We start from the raw sequence: 16,795 nt of genomic DNA, 5'->3' as shown, positions 1-16,795 counted from the left end.
ATAAAATATTTCAAGTTGTAGAAAATGGGAACGTTATAGAATTGAATAAATATTTTGAATTTCCAGTTAAAATAGCTTCGACTGCAAAGCGTTAATACACCGTAAAGGATTTTTTTCTTTCAACATATATATATTATTTAAATACATGGCGTAAAAGTCAAAGTTATACTAGTGTTCGAATACTTTTGGGATTTACTGTATTATTCGAGTATATCTTACGCCTATGTTAACGTACAACGTCAAGAGCCTGAATGCAATATTAGTAATATTAAATGTAATAATGTGAATATGAATGTAATATTAATACTATTTAGAAGCTAAGTGATGCAAGAAGCAAGGGAAATCGGTCGTTCCCTCCACCTAGCCTCTTCCATTTTGTTTTGATTGCAGACTTTTGATTATTATTGGCTAAATTGCGCGCTGAACAAGAGACGTGATTAGGTGGTGTGGGAGATCGATCCCCCTTGCTCCTCGCGTCGATTAGCTTGTGGGTCTTCACGTTTATCAATAGAAGTGGGTTTCAGGAGGTCATAGAAAAGTGGCGACCCCTTTGCCCCTCTGCCGAAACGACGGACTTCTTTCAAACAACGGACAGTACATTAATGAATCTTGTTGAGTCCTGGACATAGGGCCTCAAGAACGATCTTTAAATAAGGAAGACCAATTTACAGTTTATGGTGCTAGTAATGGTAAAAGGCTATTTTTGAGGAACCGAACTATCAAGTAATTTTAATATTTCGCGTGACGCATATTTTATCGGTTTACAATCTCTTGTTTTCGGTCTCAATAGCAAATGCTGGCATCATAACCCTCGGGGATTTCTAAAGGGCTGCGCGGACAGAGGCCTGAAGGCCCAAGGCAGGCTAGCGACCGTTCCGCGAACTTCTATTTTTACGGTACAGTCAGACCTGGAGGAAATCTCTGTCAAACGTTGCGAAACCACCCCCTACCACAGAGTTTCTTCCTATCCCTACTTAGATATTTTTTCAACCTCTACCAAATTTATCCTGCGACCGAGCTTTCGTAAAACCTAGTGCGACGATATACAGAATCGAATAGAGATCAGAATCGAACAGATAATAGAATCGAACATAGTATAGAACACGTAGCATAGATACAGACGATAGAGCTGTGATAGAATTCTAAAACCTAAGACCAAAGTGTATTATAGTAGGCTAAATAAGTTTTGTGAGTTAAATTCCAAGTCAACATTTTATACAGTCCATACCTATAGCGTCATACTTCGTCGCTAATACCGATCGACGCCGTGACGCCCCAACAAATCTGTTCAGATTATTTCAGTACATGAACATAAACGTGTTGTACTAATTATTTTTATACAGATCGATTGTTTCTGACACATCCCCGATTCTCGGTACCATCCGCGGTGTGATCTGGGTTACGTAGGCCCGGTCCCCACTACCAAATTTTCTAGTTCAGCTGCATATAAAAGGGCTAAGATTTTTCTCCTCATCGGACAGTTTCAAGTCTATCCGTATCTTTCAAGTAATCGATCGAGCTCACTTCTCTTTCACGCATATAATTACCTAGTACGTATACGAAGGTATTTAGTCTCCGCCGACTTGGTGCGTAAACCAGGGAGCGTGTCTTAGGACGATCGCGAATCGTACGCTACACTTACACACTTGTAATAGACTGAAGTTGTTAGATTATATTAGTTTTACTTGCAATTCAGTGCACAAGTTATTTCATTCCATTTCCCAGTTCGAGTCAGTTGTTGGTAACGATCGCACAACGATACACCTTTGCCGCTCGAGGTGTATCGATTAATATTTCTTTCGAAGTTACGAGACAAAATTAGAATCAATCCAAAACCCCATTACCCAATCAAGTGGCGACCCGGTGTTGAAAGAGACATCGGCCAGTCCACGGAACCAACTTCCTATCTAGGTGGCGACCCGGTGATGACAGAGGCAACGGCCAGTCCACGCAATTTTCTCCTAGCGACGACCCGTTGATGAAATAGGCAACGACCAGTCCGTGAACCAAACCTATCCCCCAGTGGCGACCCGTTAATGAAATAGGCAGAGGCCAGTCCACGCAATTTCCTTCTGGTGGCGACCCGGTGATGAAATAGGCAACGGCCAGTCCGTGAAACCTTATCTTACTAGGTGGCGACCCGGTGATGAAATAGGCATCGGCCAGTCCGCGCATTCCTTTCAAAATATCCGCACAAACTCATTTACCTCCGGCTACGTGTGCACCGGCCCTCGGCTCGTAACATTGTAAATAACATTGTGACAATACGAAATGTTAATACTACATGAGATTATTATTGCACTGATTTCTGTATACAACTCAATAATTATAACTGAGAAACTAAAGAAATTAAAAGAAACATGAAAATATCTGCCTTATTTTTCTTTCAATAGTTCTATAATATAAAAGTGATAAAATAATACTAAATATAAAATTCATACATTTAATATTTAGAAGAAATGCAATGTATTTATTACGCAAATCAAAACTGCAAAATAACAGTTACAAGAATTATGGAATTATTTTATATTATGGAAACTAGACTGCGGAACTTGTAGAAAGTAAAAGTTATTCTACAATATGATTTATCCTTTCACCGAGTCATTGTTATCATTAGACTACGAATTTTTATGGAAAATAATAATTGTCTACGTTTATTATAAGAATCTGAAGTTTTATAAAATCGTCAGTCCTCTTTTATTCATTTTATTCATTTTAGTCGTAAAAATGCATAAAATCCGCAGTTCATTTATTATAATTGCATAAATTTTGCAGTCTAATCATAACTGTTTCAATCTGTCTCAATCAATTAATTAGGTCTTTTGTTCATTTAGTACAAATTTCAATTTGATTAATGTTATATTTTTATTGCATCGTACTTTTGCAATTTACACGTTAAGTTATAAGTGTTCGTCACTTACGCAATTAATTCACTCATTTATTGCATGTTGTTAATTAAAAACGTATATGATTTGTTTCCAGACTATGTGGAACTTACTATAAAAAACCATGCAACTGAATAAAATCTCAGATAATAAATAAACTAATAAAAGGAATCCCGAAATTAGACCAAGAAGCAATTATAAAAACGCGGTGAATATACATATTGTAGAAAATAAAATTCAATTTTCTTTGAAAAAATTAACGTTACTTTTATTATAATGTAATTATATACGGCTCAATGCAATTAATTTAGAAATAAAGTAAACAAATATAATGATTTCCTGTCGCTTCCTCAAATTTATTTAATTTTTTGTAAGTGTCCTAATAGTTTTAGACGGTAGTGTGCTTATAATATTTTGAAACAGTGTTATCTCCGCAATCTTTGCAATATCACACCACCCCGTGAAAAGAGAAAAATCGTCCAAAAATTAATAAAATCACATACTAGTATCCATGAGAATCCTATAAAACAGTCCGAATTATAATTGATCCCGGAGCACCGTAATCCACGTCGAACCGTAAACACGGGTCTCGCAGCAAAAGTTCAAGATCAGCCCTTTATCCGATCGCTGTTTACACGATGCGGCAAACACCGTACATTCTCTCACGAAAGAAAGCCGGTCGACCGTCGTCCCATCGTCCCCGGGAGCGAGAGGGGTAGGTCGAAACTGGTTGCCGTGATGGAAGGAAAATCCGTACAAAAGAGCCGGCAAGAAAAAAAGGACCAGAGAGAGTAGGTTTTGCACGCGCTCGTGGACAGTGTACGCCAGCTTGGAGGTTGCATGTTGTAGGTTGGCGGGCTTGGAATAGCTGAATAAAGGCGCCGAAGGGCTGGAAAGGGTCGAGAGAGAAAGTTGTTGGTAGAAAGCGGCCCTCGCGACCGCAAATTCGATAAAGTTTCGAGCTTCTCTCCCTCTCGGTCTCTCCCCCTCTCTCTGTGTCTCTCTTGCTCTTGCTTTTACTCGCCCGGTTTGCACGCGAGACTGGTCGCGGAGCGACGAAACGGAGGGAAGCAGAAACGTCTTGCGGCCACCACTTCCGGCGCTGTCCCGTCGTACCTTTCTAAACAAACTCTCCACTAACATGTTAATATATCGTTTATGGAGGATCTACTTGAACCGTATACGTTGAGATACAAAAGCTGAAGTTGTTGGGATTCAATGTTTTTTAGATGGTTTACCTTAACCTGGTCATAAATCCGATAAAGGAGAGATCTCATTATCAAGTAACCTTGCTCTAAACTCTAATATTTGCAAGCTCGTAGTTTTTATATATATAGTAGAATAATAGTACTATACTAATACTATTACTTTACGATACTATATTATAGTACGTAATACTGTAATATAACTATTACTATGCTATACTATACTATAGTAGTTATTCTTACATCGAGCGTGAATTCATTTCTAACCTTTCAGTACTCAACCACCGAGTAAGATTTTAATTAATCCTCCCCAAAATGACAGACGTGAGAAAGGATCAGTTCGACCGAATAAAGCTTTCCATCCACGCACGTACAATACGTCGCGGTAATATCATAATTGGGGTACTAATATTGTTCGAGGTCCTGCAAGCCTACAATAGATGAATGGTTGAAACGGTTGGTCAAACCTTTTGCACGGTAATCATGCCCCAAGCTTACAGACATCACATGCTGTAGACCTAAGCGAAGATTCTTCATGAATAAATCATTATATTGACAATATGGGACAGTCAAGCCGGTTACTGTAGGACGATCGATCACTGTGCCTTCGATTTAATTTCTGGCCTAATTAATTTAATATTTTTCGGATAGAAGATATTCAACATTCGTAATGTTTTATTTTGTTTGCTTTTTAGTAAAAACATGTGGAAATGAAATAAGAGGTAAACTAAAAGCATTGACATTCCGGATAAAAAATTTATGTCTAATTACAACCAACAGCTTCTACTCATTGTCTGTTAAGATTTTGTAAAAATTAAAATCGTTAAGATATTAAGAACTCATAATTTTTTAACTTCTAATTTCATTTCAAGTTGCGTTTTAAATGGTTGGCCCATGTAACGTATGAAATTGATTTTGTGTCCATGTAAGGAATATTGCTATAAATATTGTTTACTATATTAAATAACAAAAATAATATTATATAGAAGTATTAAATAACATTCAACATATTATAATATTAAATAATATTAATTAAGGCAAGAATAAAGAATAAAAAATTTATAAATGAACATTGTTATAACACAAATATACGTTTAATATTTCGTAAACATTTTTTGACCATCTCTCAAGCATGTAATGTTAATATTAAGCATTACACACTGTATTATTATTATAATGCTATATAACTTCTTATGGCGCTATCGCGAGTCTTACTTATTAATCTGCGCTAATATATCAATTCTCTGTGAAAATTGCACTATAAGAATAGATTTTACGTGCGGGAAAATAAACTTCCGGTACCGTAAGAACAAGTGGTACGCGGAGGAATCGAGTCCACGGGTTGAGCAGAGCGAACCTCGAGGAGAGAATGAACGGCTAAGGGCAAATCCGATTTCCTGATATGTAATGAGAGTTTCTCCATCCGCTTCGGCCTTGTTTCGCGCACTGTTTCACCAGCTCCCGAGCCTGTTAACGCGCGGTTTCGGTGGCGTCGCGCGCGTCACATCTTGGTAGAAGGACCGTCGAGTGTCAAGCTTTTTAAACGAAATTCCCCGGAAATCCTTCCGGCCGCTTCGGGTATCGTGGAAATACTTCCCCGCGCAAGTTTATTTAATATAGCAAGTTCTTGAAACTTTTGTGATTTAAGCATCGCGCTGCAGGCCTCCGGCAGTGAAATACCGCGGCGGATCACGCCGGATATTAGTGTGTAAGAGGATTAACTCAATTACGGTCTATTAACTCTTTTCGACGAATATTCGGCGTGACGGATGGCGGAAGTTTACGGTGGCCGCGATGGAAGACGCTGTTGAAAATGTGTCACTTTGTTTAATTAGCGAGGCTATATAATAATAGTCTAAGAATATATAATAATAGTTTAAGGTTATATAATAATAGTATAAGAATATATAATAATAATCTAAGACTATATAATAATAGTCTAAGAATATATAATAATAGATTAAGGTTATATAATAATAGTCTAAGAATATATAATAATAATCTAAGACTATATAATAATAGTATAAGAATATATAATAATAGACTAAGTCTGTTTGAATCCGTGATCGAAAGAGTTGAGAAACTGTTAAGTACCTTTCCCTAACATTATTGTAAATAATTGCGTATCATATTGTACATTCTTTTCAATTTTTTTTATCAGTAAAATATTTCGACACCAGAACAGATCATTATTATTTAGAACATTTTCTATTGATATTTGTTTCGAGAATTTTGTTATCAGAAACGTACCTAGATTAGACGACAAAATCTGATAGACGTCTGTTAAATAATCGTACAAATTTGTAAATATTGTTAAAAGCGTAATAAATATGTATGAAAAGTGCCGATGCAAGACGTTGCATGGTTTACGTATAAAAGAATAGAAAAGGAGGAAGTGTTCTTAAAAGCATGAACCTTGGACGTTTAATAATGAATAACTCTTGGAAGTCGAAGTTTAAGTTCGGCTAAAAGTTGTTAAATGAAAATTTCCTTCGAAGGGGAGACATTTTGTTGGACAGCGTTGGAAATTCTTTAACGAACACTTGATTTCATTCGATGAGCGATGCTACACTAAAGAATTATCACAGTTAAGTTGCTATTTAAAATTGGAATTTGAATTGGTATGTTGGTAGTGTTTAACAAGAAATTTTAAACATTTGTAACAAAAATACATAAATTTACTGCAAAATCTTAATGAGCAGAGCTGCTGATCATTGGCAGAATTAATTCATAATAGATAATCCTAGCGAGTCAGGGAGCGTAAAGAAACTACACTTCGATAAATAAACGTCGTTTCTACTTTTTCGAAAACATGGTTGCTCGATATGCGTCCATTAACTCTTTGCGCTGGGAGAAATTTATTGGATCACCGATCAAAACGTATTTATTCGCCAAATATTAAATAACGCTTTAACACGTTCACGTCGGCATCGAATATTAAAGAAGAAATCAATAATAAAATGTAGGATACAGAAGCGATTTAAAGGTATCTAATCTCGCTTGTGCAACACGCTTCAAAATTAGGCGATTTGTATTTCTTTACGCCTTCCTCTATATAACAATAGTTCCTGCTAATTGTAGGATAGTTGAGTTAAAACAAAATAAAACTTATTATACGCTTCATATGAAATCATATGTTATAATTATTCTAGTCTGTGTTATAAATATTGTAACAAACCAATAAACATATGCAGCAGAATATATTAATAAAAAATTGAATATAAAAATATTAAAGAAGAAGAACTTATATCGAATCCTGTTCTACGAAACAATATCTCTTCTTAATTTGTTTATTAAAAGTTACATCTACTTAGTAGCAATTAACCCTTTGCGGACGAGAGGCGACAGTTGCTGTTTATCTTAAGGTAATTTGTATATAAATTATACAATTGCCTATTATTTGTATGTAAATTATATTTGTATTACATACAATAGATAATAAGATTATTGTATTTATATTATATAATTGTATATAATTGCATGTAAATTCTGTTTGTATTATATACAAATTAAGATAATTGTATATAAATTATATAATTGTATAATAGTTGCATATTATCATATATAAATTATATTTGTATTATATATACATTAAAATAATTTGTGTACAAGACACTCGACACATTTGAGAAAATCGCCTCGTCCTGCTACCTCACTTGGTCGAAAAAGTCATTGCCCGCAAAGCGTTAACTTGTGCGATTACAGTAGCATTAGGCATATATTTTCGCAAAAATTATTTTAATTTTAATTTAAGCAAAAATCATCATACAATATTTTATGTACACGTAACCTTACGACTGTAATTCCACAAGTTAATTTCTACTAAGTAGACGCAACGTTTAATAAAAAAATTAAAAAGAGATTATGTTTCGTAAAGCAGGAATTGATAAAACTTTTTCTTCATTAATATTCTTACGTCAGCGCTTTTTTGTTTTTGTTGCATATATTTATTGATTTGTTACATTATTGTCTCAATCTAGATTCCTCGAGTTATTATACAATTGCACTGATCAATTTGGTTTCTTCTAAACATAACATAACTTTCGAAACAAAAATTGTTAACTTCGATGGTACCAGAATCGTCAGCTCTCACGTCCCTTACTGAAAGGACATCCAATTGCAAGAAATTAGAGTCGGACACGAACTTCCGCGCGAATCCAGCGCAGTTGATGTCCGTCACTAGACCGCACAACCCTCCTCACCCATTGCTAAAGACCTATTAGAGGGTATCCGCCGGCAAGTAAAGCGTTAATATCCCGGGTGCCGGCTGTCCCCGTTCGATCGTTCCAGAAAAACGGAAACAGTGTATACACGTCAACTGTACATAATCCGCGTGTAATCCCGCGGCGTGCTCGATCGAATATAAAATTCAGTGGATCGAAGCGCGGATATTGCATCGCGCTTAAGGCAAAGCCGGTTAAACATTTACGGGGTCCGACGCGGCGGCTGGCCGGGGCGGCCGGCCTGTTACGGTGGTAGTTTCAGCGCGGCTAGCTCCGGAAGCAACGCCGGATAGCGGATACTTAATGCAATATCTTGGTGGAACTTCGCATAAAATCATTTTGCACCATACCTGGCTCAGATGCGTCACATGGCTGGAGGCGTAGTAACTCGCTCTGGAACCGCAGGGTCTCGCGTAGAGCGGCTCCAGGTCCGCAATGGTCGCGTAACTTCCGGAATTCGCGCTTCCGGGTCGTGGGTCGACCCTAACCAGAACAGAACTTCTGGCCAGGCCGCCGGTGTCTGCTGCTGAATAGCTGCAGCAGGGCAGTGTTTTCCTAAAATGGCAGACGACTCTCTGTACCCACGTAATCATTATACACGGAGTTAATTATTACTGTAATGCGCTACATGCTCGGCGCTCCCTTCCTCCCCCTCCCCCCTCGTACACCTCCGTAAATAATCATCCGACCGTGTACAAGCTGACATCGACACACTCTGGCTTTTCTCGTGGCTCACCTTATTGTTCGGCACTGCCGCTAGTTTGGCAACATGTAGCACCAGCGAGATCGATTACCTGGCTGTCACCTCGAATTACGAACACTCGAGACCGGATTTTGGAAATTATGTATTCTGCAGGGTGTACCAAAAGTCGCCCGGGATTGACGATTAACCCCTTGGCTTATAATGACGTCTCGGAGACGTGGTGTCTATGATACAAATCGTAGGACGTTTGCGATTTTGTACAATTTCGAACGCTAGGCCAAAAGCTGTGTATGTCCCTACCCGTGACCGACCTTGATGTCGCTTTTGGCACGCATAGTTGGAAATTAAATCGTATGGCAAATTTTCCTTAGCGAAAATACAATCTGCGGCTTTGTTTATGAATTATTGAGGAAAAACGCTGATCTATGAGAAGTATGCTCTTCTGGCGCGAGGTAGTTGAGCCCATTAGCGGATGAAACACAGTTCCGCTCATTGGCTCGACCGCCCCACAGTAATCGAAGATCACCTCTCATTGGTCTGCGTGTTTTGTTAATAGACCATTAAGAAAGTCACAGATTGCATTTTCGATAAGGAAAGAGTTACTTAAAATGACCTTATGCAGCTCCTATTTCCGATTTGATGAACACCTTTGGACCACTCTGTATAGAGTGGGTCCGGCTATTAGCTTTTTTTTCGATCACCGTTTAACATTTTTCAAAGTGTAATGCTTTCTTACGAAGCCTGCCGATTTATTATGAAAGATAATTGTAACGTTGCAACGTGCCACACCTGCAGTCATTGCAGATTGCACTCTAAGTGTGGTAATACAGCGATCAGCTGTTTCATAAATGTACTGTAGTCGCCACACAACTGCGATTTGACGGCGTTTGGACGTCTTTATAACAAATTCTTAACACGTATTCGATCGGTAATTTGTTGCATCGCCATTCACAGAATGCCAGTATTTTGTGATACTATATTTTTTAGTGATTGTTATAATTGTACCATCTTGGGTTAATATTATCTCTGTTTGATAATAATTAGAGTTTAATGTATTTAGTATTAAAAGAACAAGAATCAATTATTTGATTCTTGAATGACGAATTTTTGTTATTTTACTACTGACGATTGTTGGTGAAATGACGAATTTTGGTTATGCAAACGAATATGTGTAAGCAATTTTACTATTTTACTTCTAAATATTATTTTATACAATTTTAGCAAATAATTTTTTAGTATAAGAAATAAGCTTCAATTTTATTTCAATATTATTTATGAACGTATTCTAATTGACAAATAAATTTTATTTTTATAATGTTACAGAATAAAATATTTCAGTACGCATTTATAAATTTTATATTTTTTTATAATTCTATATCAATTTACTCTAAATTAATTAAATCTAAATCTTCTATTTAAATTTTACGTTACGGCGCATAATTTGAAATTTTATTATAATTTTGATTTGTATAATTGATTATAATTCATTTCATAATTCATAAATAAACTGAATGTTCCTATAAATTTATTTATAAATTTTATTTTTTACATAAAATATCTCTCTCGATTATATATAATATTATAATCATGACATAACCTTAACATACTTCTTTGAACAACTAACATAGCATTCGAGTGCCTCAACTTTTCGTTCATTAAAGTTGATAATTCATACTTTCGGCATATAATAAAATATTCTTTCATTTGCGATATAAATAACAATTTTTACATGCCGGTATTCGAGCATCAACTTGTTATTTGAAAATGGAGTTATTTTATCGGTACGCAATGGAAGAAATTAATTTCAACAATGAAATTTCAATGTTCCTAAAGACTTTCTCATATTTAAAATATTTAACAATGAACGTATAACGATAAAAGCGTTCGCGTAAAAATTATTTCCCATAAAAATCTTTGCGTATTTTACTACAGTTTTTTATCTGCTACCATTCCTGTTGAAGGGTGGAAGGTAGCTTCGGAATTTGGAGGGCAAAATATATTTGATCGAGTATTTCGAAGAGCACTAGAACCACAAATCGATAACAATAACAAAATTCTGTATTTTTAATATAAAATCCAACTGGCGTCGGAATTATTTGACATTACACGTGTATATTGAAAATGTTTCAAAAATAGTATTTATTTTAATATCCCTGTTAAAGCTATTATGGCGGTACAGGATCATACGCAACGCTGTTCCGATGACGAATTTATTGTACTTGAAATAATTGTTGTTCGTTTCGCGCGATCCTCTTTCGCGAATTTCGTCGGTGAAGCAGGAATAAATCGCAAATGGAATTTGCGTCCTCGACCGAAATTGAAAGATTCAACTTGAACGTGTAAAATATTTTTAGCGACACTTCGAGCGATCGTCTCTGCAATTTTTCTGTTTGAAAGAATTCGGTATCATACGAAATTAGGGGTTCTGAGATTCTTTCAACGAATTTCTGTTTAATACGAACATACTGCTACCATAATGCGTTATTCTTATTTGAATAATATGAGGGTGAAGATTATACATTTAAATATTATAATAAAAAATTATAAATTTAAATTCCATTTTAATTTCTATATTTAAATATTGTTTAAAAAAATATCTAAATATTTCTGTATCTTGTATAATAACTATACTAGTGATTTTATGTGTCTATGACAACATTTGTTTAGGTTAGTCTTACTAAAATGTCGGCACGTCAAAATATTGTGCGTGAGATTTGTGTTAATGTCCTAATTTTATATTTAATATTATTACTGAAGTACAGTCATCAACGAAATACAAAACAGCAGAAATTGTGGATGAATTGGCAACTTTTTAAAATCATTCGGAGTAAAAAATGATTACTATAGAGCTTTTGCTTTTTGTAGTCAATGTGAAAAGTTTTGAATTTGCATAAAGATCAATAACTCAAGAAATAATACATATAATACAATATTAATAGAATATATATTATTCTTAGAATTATACTCTGCTTGTTACTCAATTTTCTGCTAAAATTATATCCTTCTGTCTCATAATTTATATTTCGGAAATTACTGGATTACATAATCTTTGAGAAATTCTTCTCCAAGCTTTATTGCAAGTTAATATTGACCACGGAGATTTTTCACGATGATCACGAAACTTTTCCTCGGAGTTGTTGCGAAAGTATGATGGATGTTTTCAAACTATTTCGCGAGTGATTTCAACTTGTCTGACCGAAAATGAAGTACATGTCGCCGGCAAATGCCGAGGCTTGAAACGACTTAAAACTTTCACGATTCTAAGATGTTTGTTCCCATTTCACAGTTTACTTTCCAGTCTTGTCAGTAACGTTCCTGATAGTCTACGTAAAATTTGTTGCACGCTGTCAACGTTGAACGAAAAAGATGATAAAGGGATTATTCGAACGCAGTAATATTTTTGTTTCCGTTAAATAAAATTAATACCGAGACGTTATAAAAACGTCGAAAAATTGTTTCAGAATAAATTCGATTAGTCTAAAGTAAAAAATGTTATGAGTTTTGTGTTTTTCTTCTCAAGATTAGTTTTTATATTTTGTACGTCAGGTTAAAATAATTAAGACATTAGTAAAAGTGTGCAGAACCTTGTTTGTGTAAAAGAGTATGCAATGAATGTGTTTTTTTTTAATTAGTTCTATATACTGTAAAACTTTTCCTAATATGTGCTTTAAAATAATAGAGTAGAGTGTAATTTTTATTATGCATATAAATTCTGGAATATCCATTAACTAAAAACGCTTTCATAGCGGTTCTTTGCAGTAAGAGTTAACCCTTCGCAATAGAGCTGTGACTCTTTTAGTTTGTATTTAAGAGATTATTAAAAGTGGACCTGCTGGTATAAGCCACAAGAATCAATTTCATATTCGCAGGATGAATTTTGTTATATAAAATGGAAATACTGTAAGCCAAAAGAATGATTTTAGATTTACAGTTAAAATGTCTTTAAATGTAAAGGTTTAAAAGTTAAGAGTCGAAATTTTTTGAGAACTACACGCAAGCCATTCATTCATCTCGATATTTACTTCATCGATTCGATATATCTCGAAATTGCGATACCAATTGTGCTCACTATTCGATATTTACATTTCTGAAGATTGATTCGCTTCTGTATTGAATTTGCTAGGAAAATACAATTTTACTGTGAAAAGTAAACAGACAAACTTCAAATATCGAACTATGGGAAAAGTAAAAATATTTCGAGCGGCGTAAACCCGGCTGAGAATCGCGAAATCACAGAACGGATTTAAGTATTGTGAGGGAAATATCGAAAAACTGAAAACATGCTTTCTGCTTTGTAAAATAGTTTTGATAGGGTATCATCTATATCGATTTAATGAAATAAAGATATGGATATATGAATGTATCCAAATTCTGTTCGTTTCATTATTAAACACGCTAACTGAGTATTATTAATATAATACGAGCGGAAAGAACTCGTTGCTTTTTTCCAAAACTTTTTCACTTCTTCTGTCGGGGCTGCCCTGTATGATATTATAGAAATTCTGAAATATAGAATTTCAATGGTGAAAATAAACATTCATCTTGGTTATACAATGCACCACAAAAATGTTTGTATACCTTTTCTAACGCAATAGTTAACTTTTGAAACTGGACTAAATTATCCAAGTTTTATTTAGATATGGGAACCTGTGTCTCAGACAGTGACTAAAATGATTTTTTTTTTAATTTTTCTATTAGGTTGGTGCATATGAAATATCGGATTTTTAAGTGAGTATATAAAACGGTATATCTTTTTTCAAAAGCTATTGATTTAATCAAAATGTGCCCCACTTGTTTCAATACACTTTTCCCAACGCGAGTTTAATTCATAGATGTCTGTCTTCAAGAAATTCTGATTTTTCGGATCAATAAACTATAGTATGGAATTTTTCAGACTGTCTTCATTTACATACTGTTTAGCCCATGAAAACTACGCATACGTCGTACAAAACAATTGCGAAATTAAATGAAATAAAATATAAGATTTTATAAAATATAGATCTTTCGCCAACAGATGTTCACTATTTTAAACATTTAGAACAGTTTTTATGGACTAAATAGTATATAAATGATGACAGTTTGAAATATTCCATATCAGAGTTTATTAAATCTAAAGATCAGAATTTGTTTAAGACAGGCATTTCTGTATTGATATCTCGTTGAAAAGGTGTAGTAAAGCAAAGGGGGCATATTTTGATTAAATCAACAACTTCTGAAAAAAGATATACAGTTTCATATATTCACTTCAAAATCTGACATTTCATATGCACCAACCTAATATTTCTTAGAATGACAAAATGACACGTTTTTCTTATTTTGTTATTCATAACTTTTATCTTTCGCAGAAACTAGCTTGCTGATTTATTCCTAAACTAATTTTGACAATTAAAATTTCATTAGTCGCATTTTGTCCGAGTGCTCGGATTATCATATATTAATAATTCTACATGTACAATGAATGCTATAGCACGCTAATCGAAACAGATCAAAATAAAGTGATACATAAATGCTACATAGAATTGAATGTATGATAATGTGGCTTATAAATTTTAACTTAATTATAACATTCGTATCATTTTGTATCGCAATAAAAGTGACTGTTGTAGTATTCACATATCCGAACGTATTTACGATTAGAAAGATAAAACAAACTAAAATTATGCCAAAATTGAATTGAATTAATTGATTCTCTTTCTTAAAATTCTTCAAAACGTTAAAAAATTCTCTTTGTAAATCACTGTCATTAAAAATGTTAATATTATATTAATTTCTGCACATTTACGCATACCAAAATTTACATGGATGAAAAGAATGAAATCTGTTCTTATGCTAACAACAACATTCGTTTCGTTTATTGTCTATTTTCAGCAGATTATACGTTGTGAACCTAACCTAAGTAATCAAAGTAATTAACAGAATTAACACATATTCAAAAAATGCCGACATTTTGTGAATAGCGGTGCAAGAAATTACCGGACGAATATGTGTTAATTAAAACAATGAAACATACCATCGCCGCTAGTTTCCATTACGAACAATTATTGTAAGGTATAGAAGAGTAAATACAAAACATATTTCAGCAACATCGGTGGATGTCGACTTTAAAGGAGAATTTGTAAAAATTGTCTTAAGAAACTTAATACAACGTGTGCATCAGATATTAATTCATTCCTGTTCGTAAAATAATATCGTAAAAAGTAGGAGCTCTTTAGACGAAGTAATGTCTATGCGATAAAAATATTAACCCTTTGCACTCGAAGCCATTTTAACTGTAAATGTGAAATAATTGTCCTGGCTCACAGTATTTCTATTCTATGCAATAAAGTGCACTTTTATACGCTACGAAATTTATTATTGCGACTCATAGCAACAGTTTCATTGTTCAGCAATCTGTTAAATCTAAACTTTATTGTTATAAAAATGATTTTGGAACGTAGTAGAATAATTTTAATGGTATCTCAGAGTCACCATTCGAATGCAAAGGGTTAACGTTTCTCCGTCAATATTAGTCCCAAAATCTAAGTTACTAGTTTTGTGCACCTAATTAGCATTAATCCAGACACTGTGTATCGAGGAAGATTCGACTCCGGCTGCGCGATTACACTTGATCCCGTCTCTACTCTTTCCGCGGCCGAATCACGATGCGCCCGGATCCCGAATGGCTCGGTTTCAACCCCCCGGGGCATACTTATCCACTTTCACGTGGAGCGTCGACACGCTCGCATAAGCTCGACGGGAATCCGTTCGTTTTGCGCTCGGACTCCGCGTCACGAGACACCGGAAAGTACCGGGAATACATCCTCGACGGTTCGGTGAGGCGATGCGAGAGCCGCATCCCGTTTGATCGATTCCGCCGAAGGTCCTCGTAGCGTGTGAAATTACCGCTTAGCCCGCGGGGAAAAATTTTCAAAGAGGGTCTTTCTCCCTTTGCAGAGCGCGCGATATTAGAGGCGGCGAGAAAGCCTCAAAAGCGGGCGCGCTGATAGGAGACGGCGAAGGGCCGAGGAACGAGGCCGGAGATACCGAGAAAGCTAAAATACTGGAGCGGAGAATTCGCCGAGGAACGCCGTTGCCGGTCCCCGATATTCTGCCGGATTTATTGGCCGTTTTGCACATGTAAATCCGTCGTCCTGGCGCACGATTTCGCAAAAAAAAAAGTTGAGCGAAAACGGGCGGAATGCATCGCGCCAACGATTTCAAACATTCCGCGATTCGCGTTTCCTTTCCTCTTTTTTTCGCCCGTTTCCTTCTTGTTTTTTTTTGTTTTTCTTCTTTTAGTTTTGCTTTTTGTTTCGCCAGTTTCTCTATCTACACGGCCGTGTCGGACCCGGTGACTGTATTTTACGGCGCGCTGTGCCAGCCTTCGATTTCTTTTACTTCAGTTAGCTTATTTCTACCCTTCGGCTAACGCGTTCGAACGGGGCAACGCCGCCGTTCGACGAGGACGCGATAACGATTCCGTCGACGAGGCGTGGCGAAACGCAACTACCCTATTAATTGTTCGCCCGTTTTTGTTCGCGATCTATTCCTGGAATTAATTGCGTTTCTCTGCTTGCTGACATGTGTCTATCTCAGCCGATAAGAATCCCTTTTTTGTCCTTTTTTATCGAAGCTTTGACTCCTTGTGGGTCGCGCGTACGCTATCTCGCTGATCCTGCACCTTACGCACTGGAAGTCTAGATTAAATCGTTTTTTTACGGAAAATATAAATAATTAAAAGTTATTAAAATAAAATAATTTTTTAATAAAAAAAATAGGAATCGATTTTATATGATAGAC

At 35.5% G+C, this 16,795-nt stretch overlaps 1 protein-coding gene across 1 annotated transcript in view; it reads right to left on the bottom strand.

Moving 5' to 3' along the window:
* The window catches only part of LOC144478920 (tyrosine-protein kinase Dnt), a 218,485-nt gene that overhangs the window by 15,320 nt on the left and 186,370 nt on the right, over positions 1 to 16,795 (bottom strand). Inside the window, exon 5 of the mRNA XM_078197296.1 lies at positions 8,664 to 8,868. Within this exon, the coding sequence (XP_078053422.1) occupies positions 8,664 to 8,868 (205 nt within the window). The remainder of the gene's footprint in view (positions 1 to 8,663; positions 8,869 to 16,795) is intronic.

This window comes from Augochlora pura, chromosome 3, assembly GCF_028453695.1.
Source record: "Augochlora pura isolate Apur16 chromosome 3, APUR_v2.2.1, whole genome shotgun sequence".
Taxonomy (NCBI): domain Eukaryota; kingdom Metazoa; phylum Arthropoda; class Insecta; order Hymenoptera; family Halictidae; genus Augochlora; species Augochlora pura.
The sequence above is the reverse complement of the archived record's forward strand: the minus strand, read 5'-3'. Positions and strand labels throughout refer to the sequence as shown.